The 24971-nt window shown below is 34.2% G+C and overlaps 1 protein-coding gene across 1 annotated transcript in view; it reads right to left on the bottom strand.

Annotated features, from left to right (window-relative positions):
- EYS (eyes shut homolog) overlaps nucleotides 1–24971 on the bottom strand; it is a 1675061-nt gene that overhangs the window by 1161801 nt on the left and 488289 nt on the right. Inside the window, 3 exon segments of the mRNA XM_063097631.1 lie at nucleotides 11110–11231; nucleotides 17850–17865; nucleotides 23307–23322. Of these exon segments, the coding sequence (XP_062953701.1) occupies nucleotides 11110–11231; nucleotides 17850–17865; nucleotides 23307–23322 (154 nt within the window).

The following is a 24971-nucleotide window of genomic DNA, read 5'->3' on the forward strand; positions in this document are numbered from 1 at the left end:
CTGATGGCAAATGCGCAGTAATTGATACCATTTTGGAAAAATGACCAGGATTCCTTCCACATCCTTAGAAAAAGGTTTCAATAGCTTTGCTTTTTTTTTTGGGGGGGGGGGGTTGATTACCAGTATAACAGTTTTCAATAATACAAAATAAGCTGAAGGCAAATCGTAACTTAATAAACATTGTATAAAGCCCCATTGTTTCTAATAGCCTTTAAAAAACAGTTCTCAACAAAATCCCTTAATGGGTTTGCCTGTTCTTTCCACATCAGTATCTTTTAACAGCCACTTCTTGATGACTCGGACTGCTGCACCTGCTCACCAAACATGCTGAGGGAAGCATTTTTCCCTTTAAATTTCTGACTTAATAAATGTTTAGCAACTTAACTGTACCTTAATCCTAAATTCTAAATCCTAAATTTAGTTTTTAGAATTCTAGTTGTAAATTTCCTTCAGCCCCAGGTATTCTGGGGATGAGAAGCTTACACATACTTCAGTCTCTGTGGCTGTGTCCTATCAGCTGCTGGTAGACTGTTCTCTGAATTGTGCTGTTCTTCCTATACCTCGCAGAGCAAGCTCCCACACAGATGGGCATCGACTGGGTGCTGAGCACTCTATACAAAATGCTTACAAACATAAATCACTGCGGCTGTGCTTTTCTCCAAGCAGTCCAGTGAATGTGGATAGTCTAATATTTATGCACTATGGCTCTACATCTGAATCTTTTGTGGAAGCTGTTAAAAACATAGAGGCTCACCATCACCTCTTATTTACTAAATCACAATCCCTGGAGGGCGAATGCAAAATATGCATGCATTTTTAGAAATGGCTTAGGTGATTTTGATGTATTGCAGAGCCTCTGGAATACTGATTTGCTCTTGGAATCTTTGTCCTCCTTAGTTTTGGGAGTCCTGTGGGCAATGGAACTCAAGATCCGATACTCTCAGAGGTACAGTACGGTCTAGAGCAAAAAGGGAATCTTTAGGGAGATATGCAATCTGCAGACCTATCCTAACCCTGCTATTTATTATAGTGTGACAATGAGAGACCTGTTTTTCCTCTACGAGCCCTAATGTTTTTCCCTTTAAAATATATATTCTATGGTACTCCAGTAAAAGGTATACAGAACAAAATGTGATCTACCTTTTCTGACAATCAACAAGTCTTTAATTGTGTAAATTTTTAAAAATCACATATCGGTAATATACTCTATACATATACCTATGTCTATATTTAATTATATTCATAAACTCATCCACACTTATATCCATACCAATCACATCGGTCTCTTTTGAGTTTTTGTTTCAGACTTTTTAAAATAAGGGACGAAAAGTTTAGTCTCAGTCCTTCAAGCACAGCAGTTAGACTAAAGAAGATTTTCTTGCCCTGAGAGGGAAGAAAAGGCCAGCAACTTAAATCAGGGGAACTGACCTGGAAGTCTGTGACACTGATAAGCTTTAGGTGGAGTTAGCCAGATAAAAGTCTTGATAACAAAAGAGAGAGGGATCAGACTGAGGTGTTTTGCTTTGTGTTTATCAGATGCAGAACATTTCAGGAGAAATGTAGCCACCTCACAGTAAGTCTTAAAAGATGTCCCAAGAGCCCCAACCACCTTGAGATTAGGTCAAACAAATCTATCAGCATCTTCCAAATTTCTGGAATTGTGGCCTGAGTATAGACTCTGTGGGAGAAAATCTTTGTGAGAAAATCTAAAACTAGTTAAAGAGATGTAGTAAATATCTGACCATTCAATTCTTCCCTTCCTTCCTCCCTTTCTCCCTTCCATTTTCTTCCTTTTCTTTCCTTTCTTTCCTCCCTCCCTCTCTTTTCCACTTTCTTTCCTCATTGGCAACTTACTATGTTCCAGGCATTGTGATAACTCAGCCCTGAGAATATAAAGATTAAAAAAAAATATATGGCAAATAAAGTATAATCCTCACCATCAGAGAATTAATGTTTAGTGATGAAGTAAATAAAGTATGACAGAATATTGTAAGGGTTAGTGTTCTTCATAATTGCTATTTTATCTTGTGTTTTCTTTGATGATTTTATGAGGAAATATAAACTTATATACTATTATAGATAACAAAATAAATATATTAATATCAAAATCTGTGGATCAGTATAGAAACTATTTTTAACAAAAAAGTGACTGAATGACACTTTACTCAGTTCTATACACTTGAGTAAAATACCCTGGCATAGCAATTTAATTAATATAAGAGCTTTAACTCAACTCAAAGAAACACTCTATTTGTAACCAAAGTTAAATCATCACCATCATCATCATTATTATCATAAAACATGGTATGCATTTATTAATTGCCCTATGAGTGTATTTCAAAAAGTTCATGGAAGGATTTGTATTATCTTTTAGTTCTATTTTTCCAGAACCTTTTAATTTAATCAATCAATTTATTATTATTATTTTACATTCTAAGATATTGTTGCAGAGCAGTTGAGGGGAGGGGTTAGGGGAAGGGGAAGGGGGATAGGTCAGGAGGAAGAGGAGGGCGGCGTGGTCGAGGCCCAAGGAACTCCCCTCATCCAGCAGCAGCTCAGTCATGGCTTGGCTGGATGTAGACTTAGGGGGTTAGCTCGGTTGGTTAGAGTACAGCCTTGTAACACCAAGGTCAAGGGTTCAGATCCCCATACTGGCCAGCCACCAAAAAAAAATAAATAAGATAAAATAATAAGACATATTCATCTAGAAACTTTTTAAAGTATCTCGTATATGTAGCAGGTGCTATGTATGGATTTAACATGAAGTAAAACACATGTAGCATTTTACATTTAATCTTCATAACAATCTTGCAAAGTAGCTGCTGTTAATATGCCCTTTATTGAAAATGAGCTGGCCACGACTGAAAAAGGTTTATTGACTTGTTTGGGGTAACACAGCTAGTGAGGGAAAAGCTGTCAATCTCAAAACCCAATTCTCTCTTCTACCTGTAGCCTTTTGGTTTTAACAGACATGTTACAAAATTTAACCATACTATTATCAAGATGATGCCATAGACCACTATTTATTTCTCCAAACCAAGATTCTTTATCATTTTACAGAGATACTATTCATCAGCTAGCTCTAATTTTTACACACACACACACAGACACACACACACACACACACACACACACACACACACACTTAATCCAGGACAAGTTTATAGTATGAAATAATGAATTTTGGCTCCAGAATTTGATTTTTAAGAAGCTCTCAATTTCTGTTTCACCTAGGGTGATTGGCAAAAGACCAAAGAACAGGGACACACATATTCTCCTTTCTGTGTATGTGCACACATAAATACATGCGCACTTGCACATATGCTTTTTTCTACACATACTTATGCACTTCCTAATCCCACATTTCATAGATATTTTACTTTTGTTAAACTCCTCACAGACAAGTGGGGAGTCAGAATAAAATAGGGGGGCCAACCCCGTGGCTCACTCGGGAGAGTGCCGTGCTGGGAGCGCAGCAGTGCTCTCGTCACAGGTTCGGATCCTATATAGGGGTGGCCGGTGCGCTCAGTGGCTGAGTGCGGTGTGGACGACACCAAGCCAAGGGTTGTGATCCCCTTACCGGTCACAAAAAAGGAAAAAAATAATAATAATAATAGGGAGTAGTTTGAACACAGTGGAGCTCTTTACTTACGGATATAAAGGAACTACTACCCTTTGAAAGCTGTTCTTGTCAGTTAATAATACACTGTTAAATCAAGCTGTTCTTCTGAAGGAAGATGTGTCTTTTATTTCTTTATAATACTCTTAAAAACAACATATGAACATAAAGATCACCACATAGCAGTACTTATAAATGGTTTTATATGAACTTATTTATTTAAAAATAGCATTTTCGAAATGGCAGAGAGAATGTTTTCTAGGAAAAAATGGAGTTATTTTGGACTATAATTATTCACCGGTTTCTCAGAAGTAAATTGTGAAGGCCAGAGATAAGTCCCAGTTATAGTTATGTAAATGTAATAAATAATAATATAAAAGTACAATATTTGTTTTGAAATAAACTTAAGCTTAATTTGTCTCATAATTATATGAAAATAAGCAAACTTAATTTTTATGTACTTTGGCTAATATTGGCAAGGAAAATGCTATTCAGTCAGTTCTAAATTATTTTTTAAGCTAAAAGACTTCTGGGAACTGTCCATTTTTATTAGAGAATCTGAGAATGGAAAATTCCTCTTACCGATCTGTTATGTTTTCACACAATACTTATGAAATTCAATACTATTCCATGGATTTCTTAAACCTCGAAATTCAGCCATCTGTAAACCTCTCTTTTCTGTAATGAATCTTGCAATAAGAAAAAATAGAAAATATGTCTGGGCTTTCAAAATAGATTTCAGAAGTCCAAGGTATTAAAGCCCATATATTTGTTTACTTAGGTGGATCAACAAATCTTTTCTCAGGGTCTATTTACTTTTATTTAATCCTAACAAATTTCATTATCCATTTCAGAGCCATCACAAATTCAACACAATAGATTAGAGGGGAAGAAATGAGGCTGCTTCAGATAAGCACACTAACTGTGACTGAAACTGACAATTCAGGTGAACATATTGAAAGAATTATACAGGTCATCAGATGAATGAACTAAAATTCTACATTAGTCTTGGATTATACAGTGAAAACAATTCCATAATCTACTGTATTATAGAAAGGACAGAAAACGGACACCCATGTAATGAATTATAGTCATAAATGTAACCTTAAATTATTCTCAATAAAATCTTAAAAGTAATACAAAGTAGTACTATCTGAATAATAAGTTGTAGGCAGATTGTATTCTATATAAACAAAAGTGGGATATTTAGAATGGCCATAATCAAAGATTTTTTTTTTTTTTTTTGTTACATAAACACAAAATAATTTTGGCACTAATCTCTACAGTACCTCTTTTAAGAAGGAGTTTGGTTGTTAGCTAATACAACAAGATTCAGATCAAGATTTTGGTTATGTATTCACTACTGAAGATGGTACAACTACTTGATTTAGACAATAGACTTAACTAAACCTCTGGGATATCATTACAATCAAACAATCATTGATTATTTTTCAATACTCTCAAAATGATTTGAAACATTATACTCAGTCTCTAAAAAAAGCTATAATTTCAGGCACAGATTTTCTGATTAGGAAATGTCAATACACAGGAAGAGTGACATTAAGTTATTGCAGGTAGTGAGGAGAAAACAGTATATTATTTTCTCCCTCACAAAAGGATTGGAATGGAAAAATTGGATTTTTTTCCCCTTTGTTTTTAAAACAAAAGTACTGAGACAGATGAAAGAATTCAAAAGAGAAGTACTTATAAAAATAAGATGCCATGAAATATGTCATTAAAACACAGAAGATAAATGTCTCAGTTTTTAAGGTCATACGTTATTTCTTTTTTAAGGTAAAAATTAAATTGCAAATTATCATTACACATGAAATAGAAAAGTCTATGTTTCACTCTCAATATCACAGAAGGTTAGAGCTAAAAGTACTATCTAAATACTTAGCCAGTGGTTTTCAAATCAGAAGTACAAATAAAAATCACAAGCATTATAAACTATCCAGATGCTTGGAACTCATCTACTGAATCAGAATTTTAAGTATATGTATTTTCAAAGGCAATTGCCTAGTTAAGAATAATTGAATCCAACTCTTAAACTTTACTGAAAAAAACTGAACCAATTAAAATGTCCAATAATAGGTACTTGCTTATGTATACTCTGGGACTAAGAGAAAATTGAAAACTATATAATCATTAAAAATAAAATAAAACCATACATAGTAAACTTGAGTGAATATTATAACATTTTTTAAATTTTATAATTCTAATAAAAACAAATCCATGTCAAAGCCAGGCAATCTCCAAATGCTTTCTCTACTCTTTTAAGTTGCTCTAAGTTTTAAAAGGTGTTTAACTTTCAAGTAAAACAAACAAACAAACAAAAAATGAGTAAGGAAGCATTCATTATTAGAGGTTCATAATTTTAGAGTATATTACATAGGATCCGTGACTTAAAAGCAATATTAATATATAACCCAGCCATAATAAAGGTTATGGTGGTCTTCTCTTATCTCTGGGTTTGTCTTCTGCTGTTACCTGTGATCAACTATGGTCTAAAAATTTTTAATGGAAAATTCCAGAAATGAACAATTTATAGGTTTTAGAATGAGTGCCCTTCTGAGCAGCATGATGAAATCTCATGCCATCTTACCCCATCCTACCAGGGAAGTGAATCATCCCTTTGTCCAGCTTCTCCATGCCATACATGCTGCCCACCCATTAGTCACTCAGCCGCCCTCTTGGTTATCACATTGACTGTGGTGGTATTGCTGTGCTTTGTGTTCAAGTAACCCTTAATTTACTTAATAATGGCAATGAAGTGAAAGAGTAGTAACGCTGGCATATTGTTATAATTGTCCCATTTTATTATTAGATATTGTTGTTAATTGCTTGCTGAACCTAATTTATAAATTACACTTTACCATAGGTATGTATATGCAGTATAGAAAACAAAAACAAAAACAAAAACAAAACAAAACAGCATATATAGGGTTTGGTACTGTCTGCAGTTTCAGGAATTTGTTGGGGGACTTGGAACATATTTCCCATGGATAAGAGAAGATTACCGTTTATATAAGAGCTAAGACATTGGCACCTGGGAAATTTTTGTCACATTCTTATGTAACAGAAAAATTACTGAGAATGTAATTTGCTAAAGTCTTTTTGTGCCATAAAAATGAATTTTCTCTCCTTCATGAAGGCATATTTGGACAGCCCTGTGTTTTGAGAATTCTGAAGCTCCCAAGCTCTGACACTGAATCAGAGTCTCTGTGTTAATTTCCATCAAATGAGATTAAACAAATTTTTTCGGAGAGGGAGGGCATGAAAGAAATGTAAGCTTTAGTGTTTGGACACAGAGCAGCTGGATTGATTCCTCACTGATGGAGAGTTTGTAATCCTAGAAAGATAGCAGAACCTAAAGGTTTTAGCTGTTCCAATTGAATATGCTGATGGGACAACTGGGACCTGACCACTATTAGCTAAATATCATGCACTTGGAGGGAGGGGTGCAGAGAAAGTCCTGGGAGCCAAATTTGTTATGCAAGGATCGGAATCATTTGGCAGATTAACCTATCTTTGAAAGGAGAATGGAGAGGCCACAACAGACATTTTAGTAGCAGCCAAGGTGAACTGCATAGCAGTGGCTGTTCCCTAATAATTCTGGATTGATTCATGCCCAGTGTTTATAATCCCAAGGGGAGGATATGGGAAACTTTGAAATAACTGACATGGATTTTTCAACCCTGTAACGGGTGAAGGTAAAAGCAGTTTTATTTTTTTATTAGAACACATAAATTCTGTTTGTTTTTTGCATCCAAAACTGTTTGGGAGAAAATTTAAATCTGTAGTATACCAGTATATATGAATAAATTTTTACAGAAGTTGTACATGAATAAAAACTTTTCTCTTTCCACATGTTAGTTCTATCACACTTTTTGTTTCTCCTGCTGTTATCAAAATTAAACATTCATTATTTATGTGATATATAAAGGAAAATGAAAGTAAAACAAACAGGAAAATACTAGATTAATTTGATCATACATATTTAAATAATCACAAAGAAATAGTTATTCTCAAATAAACCTGAGAAAGTTACATGAGGCCATAGGTCTTAACATTTGTATCTTATTCTGTGTTAAGCATTCAGAAGTCTATTTTTTTCCTCCCATTGTTTTCTTAAGTTTACTGAACCATAAAGAAATAAAAAGAAAATTGGCTTATTGTTACAACATACTTCTCATTGTGGTTTCAAAGTCTCCTGATGATTTTCTGCTTTTTATTCTAAATTCAACATCATGATGCCTCAATACAGTCATAAAGAAATGCAGCAAATGTGAAAATGTTAATTTAGAGCTACACACATATCAAGTTCAAAGAAGAAGCAAGCCTCATGGCAGGGGGATTGCCTGGCTTGATTTGGAGAGTTCTAACTGTACAATGAATGTGCTGCTGGCTCTTCAGCCAAACATGAGGTACTTATAGATTAAATAAAGTCATCTCTCTATCAGTATTATTAAATATTCTGTATAAAAATCCCATACCGTGCCTTTCTAATTTTCTCTTCTACTTCAAAGTCTCGAGCATTTTTTAGTTTTTCTTTTACAAATGAGTTGGTGAAAGCAATCAAATATGAAACTCAAATTGGACCTTGCTGTATTTCCATTATTTATGATGCCTGTTCCAGTGTTTATTTCAAAATTATGAGTTTTAGCTCTTTCTAGCTCAGTGTCTTTGCAATGATTTTTAGTTTTAATTTATTATTATAGAATGTATTGTTTTTCCAATTACATACTATTTATTTCTATGAAAAAATGCAATCTTTAACAAAATATTTGGGCAATTATAAGTTAGTTCATCAGGCTTAGGTGCTCAAACACTACATATTCCAAAGGAAGCACTGGCCCTTTACTGGTTCCTGGGAGATAACTTCTAAGCCTTGAAAAAATCCTGACTGATAATAATTTCTTTGATAACTGAAGCCTTGAACTATGCCAAATAGTTTATGCTAATGATGTGACTTATTCTGAAAGTCTTTCTTTTGTTTTTGCATGCCTGGGGCTTTGGGCCATGCTGTATCAGTTGACTACTGCAGGAGCAGGAGACTGGTGCTCCATGTCTTTGTGACTGATCCACAATTAAAACCCTGGACACCAAGGCGTAAGTGAGCTTCCCTGGTCAGCAACGCATACATCATACATGATGTCCCACACTGTTTCTGAGAAAATATTTTAAGGACTGTTCATGCAACTCCGATGGGAAAAGATATTTGGAAGCTTGTGCCTGGTTTCTCTTAGATATTATCCTGTGTATCTTTCCTTTTTCTATTTTTTAATCTGTAACTTTTGATTGTAATAAACCTTAACAAAGAATAAAACAACTTTTCTGAGTCCTTCTGAATGATTAAATATGAGGGTAGTCTAGGGGCCGCAGACACAATAACTGAAAGCTATAGAATGCTTTGAACATTGCTTAATTTTTTGTATACAATGAGTTGTCTCCATAACATCTTCTCTTAGACAGATAAAACCAATCTAAAGATATTTCTGTTCTTGAAATCAATGTATGAATTATTATTAGGAGTTAAATAATTCAATGTTCTCCTTGTATATAAAAATATATATAAATCAAATAGTAAAATATGATAATCTACTTGGTGAACTTTAATTTGAGAACTCTACTTCGTATTCAGCCCTGCATCGTTCTACTTTTTCTTTATCTTTTTATAACAATTTCTAGAAGTAGGAGTTAAAATTTTTAATTGATACTAATCTAAAGTTAGTCTGAATAGCTTCTTATTGGCAATTTATACAGTGGATAAATGAGAGAACACCATACCTGAAAGTTCTATTATTTGGTATGATATAGTTTCTAAATTGCAGTCAAATAACTGGCTTAGAGTCATCCAGATAAGTTGTGGCAAAGTCAGGCCTAGAAGTGGCATCTTATAATTATGAGTATGAAGTTCTTTCTACTATAATAAACTCCCATTATAGCTAAAGTTACAGCTAAAATCACAGGCTAAAATAAAGCTTAATCACATTATAGATATGTCACATTAGATGATTTACCTGCAAGTAAAAGGAACTCTGAGTCAAGCCATATTAAAGATGAGGCCATAAGCGATCACATATAATTAGGTCCAGGGGTTGGTCAGACACCTGGGAGGCTCAGTCAGGAGTTAAATAATTGATCAAAGGGAAGGTTTCTTCTATCTCTCAGCTCTGCTGACTTCAGGGTCATTCATCATTAGTCTACAACCCAACCCCACCCGTTGGGGCCTGCAAATAGCCACAGCAATTATGTGCGTATAATATAGATGTTAAAAGGTCTAGAAGAGGTCACACCTGCCTTTTCCTTACATCCTAAGTACAGGTGTGAAAACCTTTCCTCAGAAAGAACTCCTCCCTTGTCTCAGAGAACAACATATTGTCACATTTCCATTCCAGAAAGAATCCCCAAGAGTGGGATGAGATTAGTGTGCTGCCTTAGATAAAGCATCTGGTATGAACCAAAAAGCAGCAACAGGACCACTACACATACCTGAACGCTGGCTCAATAACCTATGGATCATCCCTGTTTCTGGTCATGGGTATCCAAATTTTGGTTATAATTATTCCTTTATGTGTCTGCTTTATTTGTGGGAAAGAAACAATTTGCCACAAATTACCCTTTCATTGTGAAAACAATGTCAGTGCAACATAATGTGTTGAAAAAACAGTTTTTTTTTCAAAGCTTTGTTTTCTAACTTAACTAGTGTAGTCCCTTCGTGAAAATCAGTTCTGTTGCTAAAGAATAAACCATAAGCCTATACTAGCATTATAGCATTAACTTGTGTTGTATGGTGTTTATTTTCTGAATCCGGTCTGTGAGTGAGTCCACTTTGAATGGACATTTTTTATGTAAGGCTTTTTGAGAAATGAGGAGCCTGAGGTAATCCCATTGATTTGCCAACTGTGTCACAGTCCATTTAAGGCAGAATGGCACATGCTTGTGACAAAGTTGATGACAAATGGAGATGCACTGAAGGGACAGCACCAACACACTCAAATGAAGGAAATGGTGGAAGTGTACATGAGATGGAAATCACAGTAAAATTTAAAATAACAAATGACAACAAGAACAACAACAACAACAAATATATATATATATATATAAATATATATATATATATATATATATATGAATATAATACCTTCAGTTAGATAAAAATAGGTGGCTATAAGACTCACAGCACTTTTTAGAATAATTTCTGAAATTTTATACAAATTCAATATTGCCAAGAGTTGTGAATCCACAGAATGAAGTATTGTCATATAATATTTAAACTAACCTATAGAGTGGTGAATAGAACATTTTTTACTATTGTTAAGTTAAAAAGAAAGTTGCTTGAGTTTCCGTTTTTTAAATTTAAGAAATATGCATATAGGCAAAAGTCCACTGTACTGACATACCATATAGGCAAAAGTTCACTGTACTTGTAGGGGTTAAATTATGCTAGTCTGTGTTAAGGTAAAATAAGACCAGTAGATACTAACCAGATGTAGATCTTTGCAGGTAAAATTGTGCTCACAGGAATTCAAGACACAGTCATCAATGTGCTGTTCACATCTGAGTCCAGCATAGCCTTCATTGCGTAAGCAGGAGAAGCCATCAACCACTGGAAAAGACAGAAAAGAGAAAACTTGTAATATTCCTCTATCCATAGGATAGGTAATGCTAATTAATCTAAAAATGTTGTAATCATCTGTGCGTCTGAATTTTAACCAAAAGAAGTGTGAATTCTTATATTCAATACTGTACAATACACAGTCCTCTACAATATTTTCTAGATAACTATCTCACTCAGTTCTATTTAATTAAAAAAAAAACAAACTTCAATTATTTAAAATAAGAACAATTACAATGCACATTTGGTAACAGTTTGCAAAGCAGCAATAAAATATCCAATTTTCATTGTTCTCTTTTGTTTTGGGCAATACATATGATAAGTAGATTACTTTTGTATCCGTTAACTTTCCCAAATTGTTTTAGGTCTAATAAACAAGAAGTTAACTGTTTGGGTGTTATGGTTCTATGTATGACAAGGCACGTTAAAGAGCATTGTGATCTGAAAGTTGACATACTGCTATTGAACTACTTAAGCCTTAGTTAAAAAGAGGTTTCACATTTCATCATAATGATTTAAAAATTATGATCACAATCTGCCCTCTATTTTATCATTAATGTTGGAAAAAGAATGGTGTCTGAAGCATCTCAAGGAAATGGTGACAGCATGAATTGCAGCTGGAGTGCCAAAGATTTATGGCTGCTTGCAATCAGTCCCCAGATTCTTCGTTATGCCCGAGATTTACCATGTAATCTGTACTGCTGCTCTGCCTCTGTGCATGTATCTGCTATTACACTCATTAAATACTTAGGTCCTGAGTGGCTACAGCATTTTCAATGCTCTGTAAGGAATTAAGCTAGCTTTTAGAGTTCTGCATCCATGTTTCTAGACAGTTGGTGTAACTGGGCCTCTAAGGAGAGCAAGTCAGCCCACAGCCATCAAAAGGCAAGAACTGGCAGCCGTTTAGACAGGATTTTATTTGCTTTACTTTATTTTTTCATCCATCACCTAGTTTTGACACTCTCGTTGTATACAAATAATAACTATACAGATATAGCTGTAAATAAATTCCTGTGATAAAATGGTGTCAGTCAGTGCTTCTTTATATGTTATACATGACATTACGCATGGTGACAAATTAAAACATGTCATACATTATGTTATTAAGATATTATGGAGTACCAGCAATAATAAAATTTACAAATACGTTTATGAATATAATTCAAGTTTGAATGCTGATGCATATTAGCAAGTAACAAATAACTAATTGATGAGAGTCAGTTAACTTTCAGTGTAGATGCTACATAATCTATGTGGATAAATGATAAATTATTTTCAAAGACAAACAGCAACAATAGGTAACTTTGAATTAGCAGATGGTCGGAAAGACAGAGACTAGTGTTAAAAAATAGAGCATGCTTTTATTGTCAAGAAATGAGTTTCTGATTTTGAATATTCTGGACCAACAAGTTAACATATGAAGTATGTGCCAGAAGAGAACCTGGGAAATTAAATTGGATACCAGAGGAAAATTGGATACTGTAGAGAAAACACACAAACAAAAATTGTTTAAATATTTAAAACAAAGAAACAAAAAATGAGGGTATTTTGCCACATCAAATTTGTTAATTATGAGGCTATATGACCCAATCACCATTTTATCAGAAAACAGATTTTAAACTTTTTTTTTTCTTTTTGCTCTTGTTGTAGTTGTTTTATACCAGAAAGTCTGATTGCTATATTTGTATTAGCCTTTGTTTATAAATATTTTATACTATGGTTTCAAGGTTAAATTTTCCTCAGACAGGCATTCTATGCATCTGGATGTATTATTCATTTTACGCTTAAATATGCACCAAACATAATACATTGGTTGTACTGAATTAAAGTTTGAGATATGATAAAATTTTGCAGTGATAATATAGAAGTGAGTATGTTAATAACGTACCACCAAAGAGGTGAACGACCACATAATGCTGTTTGAAATTTACAGATTCATGTATGCATATTAATAATTGTTTTCCATATATAATCATGTAATAAATACTACAAACTTTAATTTAGCTTCCCAATTATTTTATTTTAAAGAAAATTTTGAGAATACAATCTCTTAGATTTATTCTCATAACAGTTTACATATACGATCTAATTTTTAATAAATATTTTGGTTCCCTGATAGCTAAATATCCTTGGATGTGGTCCAATTGTATTGTGAATAATTGTACTGTGAAATGCATTAATATGTCAGTTATTCAAAATTGAAATCTTTCATAATATATTATAGTATCCAAAAATGTAATAGGTAGTATTGCATTATAAATGACATATTTATAAATTGCATTTTCTTATCTTAGAAAGAAGTATACATTAAAACATTTATGGAAACCTGATCAAAGTCAAATATAACCATTATAGAATGGCCGACTAGATATATAAAAATAAAAGTCTTTAACCCCTCTCTCAGGCATATCACTTTGCCTTATTTTATAGTGAGCACCTAGGGATTTGAAAGTCATTCCTAGCATCACCAAACACCTATAGGTTTGAGCTCAGAAATAATATAATAGTGATTTATTTTAAGATAATTTGAGAATTTCAGAAATTTAAAAATTCAGTCTTAAAGGGCCAAAATCTTGGGAAACAGTAGTAGTGGTTTATACAAGGATTAGCAAACAAGCGGTATACAGCCCATAGATCTGTTTTGCTTAGCTGACACAGTGTTAGAAAAATCATTTTGTATTAGTATCTATCTATCTATATATACATTCCAGTTTGCTAGAGTCTCACCACTATCTGTTGTTTTACACCTAGGCTGCTTCATCCAATTTAAACATCTCCTTGCTTCCTTAAAGGCATGCATTTGCATAACACTGGTTTAAAAAAAGAATTCATAATTTGATTTAAGTGATGCCATTTCCAAATAAAATGACTTTCTACTGAAATGAGTTTTTATCTACGATACTATTTTAACCATTTATTCATTTACTGGGGAAATCATGGATAAATATATTTTAAAAGAGGCAGATCAGACAAATAAAATGGACATTTTTTTTCAACATCCTCTAACTTTTTTTTCCCCTTCTTCATGCCTCTTAGCCACATTCAATTCATAAGGCTGTTTTATGCCATTTTTCCTGTGTCTCAACCAAAATTACCCGTTTTAGGCATGTTCTTCCACAGAAGAATCCATGTTCCAATATTCAATCTTCCTTCTTTTTCCTCTTTTCTCCTTTACTTCCTTCTATTTTTCCTTCTTTTTTTCTTGCCTTCTTTTTCCTCTATAAATTTATATTCCTTCAGGAATGTCTATTTCAATAGGAAGAAGTGTGTGTGTTTGTATAGATGGGCTAAAATAACAAGCTATTTTAAATATCATTGTAAACAATGCTGTCCCATGCTTAAACATGAGTAATTTAAAAATCCTACCATTTAAAATAAGAAAGAAAAAAAAAAAAGAAAGAAAGAAAAGGTTAATTTTAACACGAGAACATAAAAGTCACATCTCATTAAATTTTCCCATTTGCCAGAAGTGGGAGTATTTAGTGAAAATATTTGACATTGGTTTTGATGTTTAAGGCAGGCGAACATTAGTAAATAATCATGGTTATATCCTGAGCTCTTCCACTACTGTGTTATTTTCTAAGTTGGACTGCTCTACAGTGATTGCAGTGGTGAGTGAACTCACTGTCATAATATTGTCCACTCAGGTAAGGGCTGTAACAGCTGTCATTGACCTTGATCTCACTATGGGGACCTGCAAAGTCGTTCTACACTGGCACTGGAACCGAGGGGAAAATGTTTCCAGATCCATTTTCTCTCTACAAACAGCTTTACTCTCACAAGGATTACTAACATCATAAGGCCCAAATTCACAGTGAGAACCTGAAAGAAAAGAATCAAAGTGCCTGTGGTTGTCTAATGAACCAAATCCTGCAACTGCTGTCATTTACCTGGCATATCTTTGCATAAATTCATTCAATTTAGTCTCTATACTGTGATTCATAATTCTCTTTCAGACTATCATTGTGACACACACTCTCTCTCTCTCCCCCCATAACAATTCAAAAAAGAAATGTTATTTATGATTTTTATGCTTCAACTAACAAAGTACCAGCAGGCAGCAATGTTAAGTGATGGCATTTAAAAATACACCATTTTGCTTCTTTATACTTCTCACCTCTTATTCAACAATGTTTTCTGAAGACATTGCAATTAAGAAAGTACATTATTAATGATTTGATGGTCCCTGTGTTTTCTTTCTGGTACCCTGGAGGTTGCTATCACTGTAAGCTTTGCTTGATGGATTTGTTGCTATTCTCAAAGCAAGTAAACATTGAAAAAAGAACACTGCAATAAGCTTTTAATCTTAATAGAAACACCTCAGTCCTGAAATTAAGTTTTATGTTCTCTACTCAGAAAGTGTAGCTAGATAAGGTGATTACCATTGTCTGAAAAGCACACAATATTTAGAGATAAGAAACAGGATGACTTGATCCAAGGGAATCCATATCAAACAAAAAGTGAAGCATAAGCAGCACGACTTTGTTCATCAAAGCAAAATGATTAGGTGTTAGTTTTCAAGCCATAGTAAATATATATATCAGCTATTTGGAAAGTATTTTTATAATAGGATTGTTTCACTAAAATGTGTAGCATACAGTACAAACATAGGTTCTAAGGGCACCTGGTTCACTACCTTAGGGAAGAAAATATCCAGTAATCATTGTTGTTGAACTGCTCAGGTTTTTTTGGTAACATAAAAACTACAGGGATGAGGAGATAATAAAAGAAAGAGGATAAGGGTTGAAATTTTCAAAGTTGAGAAGTACAGGGGCAATTTGGGAAATTCAAAAACCTCATGATCCTTATAATTCTCCCAACTCTGACCATAAGAAAAAAGGTAAGAGGGACCACCTAGCTGCTAAAGACAACAGTAATTGGACAGTGAAGGAACCAAATTATATAGTTAGTGTCTGTCTGTAAAGTAAGAGCAAAGAAGACCATACCAAACTGAACAGACACTCAGGACTTCAGTTTCCAAGTACGTGGGGCGGGGGGAAAGTAAAAATACAAAACAATTTCCAAAGGGCATAAAAATAAATATTTTCATCAACAACAAAAAATCTATTAAGTGGCTACTTTTTGCAAGAGCTATGCTAAGTAATGTGGAGAAATCAAATAGGTACATGAACTTTTCCTTGTTATTAAACCATTATGAGATTGAAATGTATTGCAAATCAGACATTTCTAGATAGTATTTTATCACAATGAAAGTATTTTGCTCTGAAAAATAAGAGAAATTTCACTGAACAAACATCTGTTACATGGGCATGAAAAAATTAGTTATCCTTAACAAAAAGTTCTCATGCATACGCTTTTTTTCTAATTGCCTATTCCTAAATATTTAATTATGAGACTAAGTGTTGTGCTTTGCTAGCATGAAGTTAATTTAGCTGTTACTTTGTAAATAATTTCATGCATATAATCCATTATGAAGCTGGGCAATAATTCACACTCACATTTGAGAAAAACACTCATAATATTCTCTCTTGCAAAAAACACTGAATTCACTGTACCTCCATACCATGCTGATTTGTGTATTAATTCATTATACAAATATATAATGAGCCCCTAATGTGTGGCAAGCACTGTGGAGGATTGTGGGGTTATAAACAATGAGGGCATCAAACAGGTGAGTAGATCAATGCAGTATGATAAGAAGTAAATATGATCAATTTCTCATGCTAAGGAGTCACTTTGGTGAACAGAATTCCCATATGGCCTCCAAGATCCCCACACCAGTATATGTGCCCTATGTAATCCCTTTCCTTTAAATGTGGGTGAAATGTGTGGATGTGACACAAAATCACTCCTGTGATTAAGTCCCATTATATTGCAGAAAGGATTTGTTTATATAATTAATGTCTCTAACCAAAAGAGAGTCCAACAAAAAAAAGATTATCTTAGGTGGATCTGACCAAATCAGGTGAGACTTTAAAAGAAGTCAGAGGCATTCTCCTGCTTGCCTTGAAGAAGCAAAATGAAAGCTGTCTTGTACAGAGTGTCACATGACACGTGAGGAGGAATTGACATATGTCCCCTTGTTGCTAAGAACACTCCAGGTAGACAGCCAATAAGGAAGAAAGACCAGAGTCTAAAACCACAAGAAATTAAATTCTACCAATAACCAGTCAACTCAAAGAAGAATCTGGGCTTTAGATTAGCTCATAGTCTTGGTGGACACCTTGATTTCTTATGAACTCTACAGAGTTCCGTGGCGACACAGGGTATCACATGGTGAGAATGGTATGAGTGAGAAAGTTAGGTGCTCACTTGCTCTCCTTTCATAAGTCCATCAGAACCACTCCCCGATAGTACAAAGTGGAGTGTGGGAAAGGAGGGGGAAGGAGGTTGGGGATAATTGAGAGGGGGCCGTGGGGTACAATCACAATTTGTGGTAATGGGCATGCAGCCAGTATGGATCTCGCCTTTGCATCTAGGGCACAAGGGGGGACAATCAGCATTGTATCTCATGAGTATTCATAACTGATAAAAAAACAATAAATAAAGAAAGAATTTTAAAAAGAAAGGAAAAAAAAAAAACATTAACCCATTACTCCATTAATGGGTTAATGTCTTCACAAAGGCACAATCCTCATATCCAATCACCTCTTAAAGGCCCTACCTTTCAAATAACATAATCATCAAAGTTCCCACCCTCTTAATACTGTTACAATGGGGGTCAAATTTCTAATACACAAACTCTTGGGGGACATTTTCAACCCATAATAGTAATTAATATATCGTTGTGAAAATGCTTCCCAGTTTCAAAAACGTTACTGTTAACGTGTGATATGCTGGTTAATATGCTAATATGTGATTAAAGTAAGGATGGGTTAAATAAAATTCATTAATTTGAAATACTGTTTCTGTAGGTTGGCACAAGATCCTAAAGGCTTTGTGATCCACAGGACTTGGATCTGTGCACATTGAGGAGCTGTTGAAAGCTTTCCTGAAGAAGTGATGAAAAAGTACATAGTTGGCTTCCTTATGCTAAAAATCACACGGCATTTCCAAGTTGTATTCAGAAAATATATAATGTTTATGTCTTCCCTGAGGTTTCATTTTGCTGAAAAATATGTTCTCTGAAAATTGAGAAATTAAGGTAATATACATTTTATTTGCACATATATTTGGTAGAAAATATTAAAAACCTGTTTTTATTAGTTTCCTTTTATAACGATGTCAGTTCAGAAAATCACAAATGCTGAGGTTTCCACTGAAATTGTATTGATAGAAATGTGCATTTAACTAAATTATTTTTCTTCTAATTAAAATTTGCATCAATCAAATTAGTATGTTACTTTCAAGTGTATGAATCACTTTTAGTATCAATTACTTTATGATAATGTTCAGCTTCTTAAAGAGAAACAGTGTTTTAAAAACTCCAAGTTAATACAGATGTTTATAAAAATGTGAAAATGCTAAAGTTGGCTCCATATTAGTCTAGTAGCTTGAATTTTTATTTGTACTGATTTAGATAACCCTAAAGAAAAAAATGTCGTTTAAAATTTTAAAGTGCTGGCAAAATTCAGGTAAAACTATGAAAATGTTAGAAGTGAGTAAATGATAGATTAGGGGCTACATTTTGTTACAAGAAGTGTCATATGGGAGGTATAAGTGAATAATAGAAATAAAGGCATAGTGGCATCCACCGTAAAGATAAATGAAGTGAAATCAAAGCATCCCACTTCTATAATCTGCAACAAAAACATGAAAGGATTACACTGGACAGTATAATTTCTGCCTCTGCAGTGACACCAAGGGATATATAGTGAGTAAACAGAGTAGCTCTTCCTGGAGCATAGCTCGACATATTAAAGGTGATTCTAAACCTTTTACATCCTCATAAAATGCATGATTAATCTGTTATCCAAATTCTAAGAAAAGACAGTGCTTTTTATTAAACAGAAGTGCCAGCTGACACTATACAGTGTATCTTTAATGAACATTTGGTGGACATTTTGTGCATTGTAAAAGGCCAGAGATGGCTACTGTTACCTATTATTTAGAAATTTTATGTAGACAAGTGAAAACTGAGCAATGATCTTTACAGGAAGATGCTATTTCTTTCTTTCTCTCTCCCTCTCCTTCCTGAATCCCTAGCCCATAATTAAGTCCTGCAGATTTGATTTTTATCTCAAAGCTAACAATGAAAACAATGGAAATAGCTACATTTTCCCTTATAATCCTTAAAAAATATATACTAATGGCAAGTGTTATTATATGTAATCTATGAATATTGGTCGTAAATTGGAATCTATAAAAGTTATTTATTTATTTTATTCTGAGAAGGTAGGTTGCCTTTTCAAGTTGACTTTAAACATATGAAGTCAATTATTTTCATTTAAATGTTATAATTCGGGCCGAGCCCGTGGCGCACTCGGGAGAGTACGGCGCTGGGAGCACTGCGACGCTCCCGCCGCGGGTTCGGATCCTATATAGGAATGGCCAGTGCACTCACTGGCTGAGTGCTGGTCACGAAAAAGACAAAAAATAAATAAATAAATAAAAATAAAAAAATAAATAAATGTTATAATTCAGTCTCAGAAAATTTTCATTATTCTTTAGAAAAAACATACCTTCAAGTAGGTATAAATAAAACACTAAAATCCATATTGAGATATGTTCTTTCTTTCTCTGATTAAATATGTAACAAATGAAAAAATTTTATCACTTCTACCTGTTAATAAAATATTTGGTGAGTCCACTTCCATTTAACATAGTACTAGAGGTATTAGCCTGAGCAATCAAGCAAGAGAAAGAAATAAAGGGCACCCAGATTGGAAAAGACAAATTCAAACTGTCCCTATTTGCAGATGACATGATACTATATATATATAAAACCTAAAGATTAGGCCAAAAAACTCCTAGAGCTGGTTAATAATTTCAGTAATATTGCAGGATACAAAATAAATGCCCCCAAATCAGTTGCATTTATATTCTCCACTAATGAGCTAACTGATAGAGAAATCAAGAAAGTAAGCCCATTTACAACAGTCACATAAATATAAAATACCTAGGAATCAACTTAACCAAGAGGTGAAAGATGTCTACAATGAGAACTACAAATCACTACTGAAAGAAATTAAAGAAGACACAAAAAGATGGAAAAGATATTTCATGTTCTTGGATAGGGAGAATTAACGTTGTAAAAATGTCTATATTACTTAAAGCAATCTACAGATTCAATGTAATCTCCATCAAAATACCAATGGCATTCTTCACAGAAATAGAAAAAAAAAAAATCTCAACATTCATATGTAACAAAAAAAGACCCAAAATAGCCAAAGCAATCCTAAGCAAAAATAAATAAAAAATAAAGCCAGAGGCATAACACTACCTGACTTCAAATTATACTACAAAGCTATAATAACCAAAACTGCATGGTGCTGGCATAAAAATAAACACTCAGACCAGTGGAGCAGAATAGAGAACCCAGAAACCACTCCTCAGGCTTGCAGCCATCTGATATTTGACAAAGGGAACAAAAACATACATTGGGGAAAAGATTGCCTCTTCAATAAGTGGTGCTGGGTAAATTGGTTATCTATATGCAGAAGAATGAAACTAGACATGCACTTCTCACCATATACTAAAATCAATTCAAAATGGATTAAAGACTTAAGTATAAGACCTGAAACTGTAAAATTACTAAGGAAAAATATAGGTGAAACACTTCAGGAACTACATCAGGGCATAGGCTTTATGAACATGAGCCCAAAAGCACAAGCGACAAAAGAAAAAATAAACAAATAAGGCTATATAAAACTTTAAAAGTTTCTGCACAAGTAAAGGAAACAATCAACAGAGTGAAACAACAACCTACAGAGTGGGAGAAAATTTTTGCTAACTATGCATCTGACAAGGGATTAATATCCATAATATACAAGGAACTCAAACAACTGCACAGTAAAAAACCCAAAAATCCCAATTAAAAAATGGGCAAAAAACTGAATAGACATTATTCAAAGGAAGACATACAAATGGCCAAGTAAATGAAAAAATGCTCAACATCACTATTCATCAGTGAAATGAAATTTAAAACCATATTGAGATATCATCTCACTCTAGTTAGACTGGCTATAATCAAAAAGACAGAGAATGACAAATGCTGACGAGGATGTGGAAAGAAGGGAATGCTCCTACCCTGTTGGTGGTGCTGTAAATTTAGTACAACCACTATGGAAAACAGTATGGAGTTTTTTTTAAACTACAGATAGATCTTCCATACGATCCAGCAATCCCACTTCTGGATGTATATCCAAAGGAATGGAAATCATCATGTCAAAGTGATATCCACACTCCCATGTTTATCACCGCTCTGCTTACAATAGCCAAGATATGGAAACAACCCAAATGTCCATTGATGGATGACTGGATAAGGAAACTGTGGTATATATACACCATGGAATGCTACTCTACCATAAAAAAGAATGACATTCTCCCATTTGTAACTACATGGATGAGCTTGGAGAAAGTTATGTTTAGTGAAATAAGAAAAGCAGAGGGATAAATAGCATATGTACTCTCTCATAGGTGGGAGCTAAGAGAGAAAGAAGGCAGGAAAGAAAGACCATAGTGGTGTGTTGGACTTGCAGAGGGAGAGAACATTCCTAGGGATACAATGTGGAGTGGGGAAAGGGGGATGAGGAGGGAGGTTGGGGATAATTGGTTGGGGACATGGGGTATAATCACAGTTTGTGGTAATGGACATGTTGCCAGTATGGATCTGACCATAGCATCTTAGGCACAAGTGATGACAATTTGCTTTGTACCCCATAAATATTCTTAACCAATAAAACAAACAAACAAACAAATAAATAAATAAAATAAAAAGTGTTTGTTGAGTAATTAACGTGAGAGGGAATGCACTACTCCTCCTTGGTGTCTTGAGCCTGATTGGCTGTACACTGTGGCCATGATTCTCTCTTAGTGAACATAAATAATTTCATGGAACACCAGTATCAGACAAGGTCTCTCTGTGTCCATGAAGGGACAGGATAAAAATGATATTACTCTACAAACATGTCTGAGCACAGACAATCTTAACACAAAATGGCTAACATCACTCTTCTTCGCCTTTTCTCCTGCTGCTTTTCCATTACAGCTTTAGCCTAATTTGTTCCTCTCACCCTTTCGGTAACAATTTCTAAGTCTACTTTGTAAAACTCAGTGTAGATTAGAAGCCAGACTTCGTGAAACCCTATCAAAGTCACTAATTACAAGTTCAAATCCTTTATCAAACCTCTGTTAAAACCCTCTTATCAAAATGCCCCCAAATTCCTAATGTTGTGCTGTTTCCTTACTGTTAAGGATCTAATAAACTCGACTTTGTTCAACTGCAAGCGAGTTTCTGGTGGTCTTTGGCGGGGGACATCAATAGCAAATACTTTTACTTCAGACTAGAAATAAGAGACCACTTGTGTCCACTTTTCTGTGGATGAAAAAGTTTGCTATGTTTCCACAAATATATAGTACATGTATGTATTAGTTTGCTAAAGCAGCCATAATGCAGTACCACAGACGAGGTGTCTTAAAAAACAGTCATTTCCTGTTTCACAATTCCAAGGTCAAGGTCTTGTCAGGTCTCGTTCTTTCTGAGGACAATAAAAAGAATCTATACCATGCCTGTCCCCCAGCTTCCCACATTTTGTTGGCAATCTTTGCATTTCATGGTTTGTAGAAGCATCACCCCAATGTGTACCTTCATCATCACATGGAGGCCTCCTCCAATGCATGTTTGTGTCTAAATAGTCCCTTTTGATACGGACAATAGTCATATTGGATTAGGGGCCCACCTGCTCCAGTATATTTTCACATCTTGTGCATGAGGGGTGACAATCAGTTTTGTATCTCATAAGTATTCATAACCAATAACATAAAAATAATAAAAAATAAAAATAAAAAAATAAAATTTATTTCAAAAGTCAAAATAATATAAAAATCATACATTAAGAGGTCTCACTCCTACCTCTGGCCCTGTTCACCCATTGCTCTCACTATTGATAATAATCTTTATTGATTTGTTTATATTTCTTTATAAAAATGAAAGCAAACACACACACACACACACAAATAGCTTAATTAATTGCATATGAAATAATCCTATTTCCAAATAAGGTTACATCCTTAGGTACTAGGGGGTTAAGATGTCCACAAGTTATTTTACAGGGACACAATTCAACCAATAACAAAATGGTTTAACGTGATTGAAGCATAAAGCTTTTTTGTTTGTTTGTTTGTTTATAAGCTTTTTAAATGACAATGCTCTGAGGATTTTCTACTGAAACTATGCCATTGAGGATATGTTTCCTATAAACTTCTCTTTAAAAGAGGCTGTCTGGTTATCTCCTTTCAAAACTTTTTGGTCACATTGCCCTGATAAAAGATATTGCTTCAGTCTGTGTGTATATGTTTATAACTATTTAGTAGCTCTAAATTTTATTGTTCTTTTTTTAATATTGCTAAATTTTGCTTCTTGCAAACTTAGCTTAAATTGTATTAAAAAATATCATAGGCACAAAAAGGAAATGTACCTTTCTGTATGATATATATATATTTTTTTTAATTTTAACTTCTCAGTATACATTGTAGTTGAGTTTCATGACCTTTTACCCATTCTTCTTTCTCCCCTCCCTGTCTCCCCCCCACCCCCCATCATATCTGTTCACTGGTCTTAACAAGTTCAAGGAATTGTTGTGATGGCTGTGTCTTCTTCCCCCTCATAGTGGACTGAATTATGTCATCCCCAAACTCACTGAAGCTTGAATTGTGTCCCCCAAGTTTATGTATTAGAATCTTAGCCCCCACTGTGTCTGTTAAGAGGGTGGGAAATCCTATTATGGTAATTGAAAGGTGGAGCCTTAAATATGTGATTGGATTGTAGGGACATGCCATAGTGAATGGATTAAAAATGGTGGTCAAGGGCATGGCTTTAAAAGAAGAGGAGAGTCTGTCTTGCTCTCTCTCTGCTCTCTCTGCTTCCACCATCTTGCAATGTGAGACCCCTGGGTCACTGTTGCCACCAGATGGATTTTGGACTTCCCAGCCTCAGAAACTATAAGCAATAAATTTCATCATCTTTGTAAATTACCCAGTTCAGTGTACTTTGTTATAGCAACACACAATGGACTAATACACTCCCCACCCTTTATTTGTTTCTGTGTTTATTTATTTTAGCTCCCATAAATAAGTGAGAACATGTGGTATTTCTCTTTCTGTGCCTGACTTGTTTCACTTAATATAATTTTATCTAAGTACATCAATGTTGTCACAAATGGTAGTATTTCATTCTTTTTTATAGCAGAGTAGTATTCCATTGTGTAGATATACCACAGTTTCCTTATCTACTCATCTGATGATGGACATTTGGGCTGGTTTCAACTCCTGGCTATTGTAAATGGTGCTGCAATAAACATAGGAGAACAGGTATCCCTTTGGCATGATGACTTCCATTCCTCTGGGTATATTCCCAGCAGTGGAATAGCTGGGTCACATGGTAGATCTATCAGTAATTGTTTGAGGAATCTCTGTACCATTTTCCATAAAGGCTGCACCATTTTGCAGTCCCATTTTGAATTTGGGAAGTAAAAATAAACCTTATGAGATTATTTCAGTGCATACAAAATGAGGAATATAATAAGTACACAGATGTAACATAATGTGAGACCAAAGGAGGAAAGACTGTGTACCACATTTTTTTAACCTTATGATTTCTGCATTAAGATT

Source organism: Cynocephalus volans, chromosome 5, assembly GCF_027409185.1.
Source record: "Cynocephalus volans isolate mCynVol1 chromosome 5, mCynVol1.pri, whole genome shotgun sequence".
NCBI lineage: Eukaryota > Metazoa > Chordata > Mammalia > Dermoptera > Cynocephalidae > Cynocephalus > Cynocephalus volans.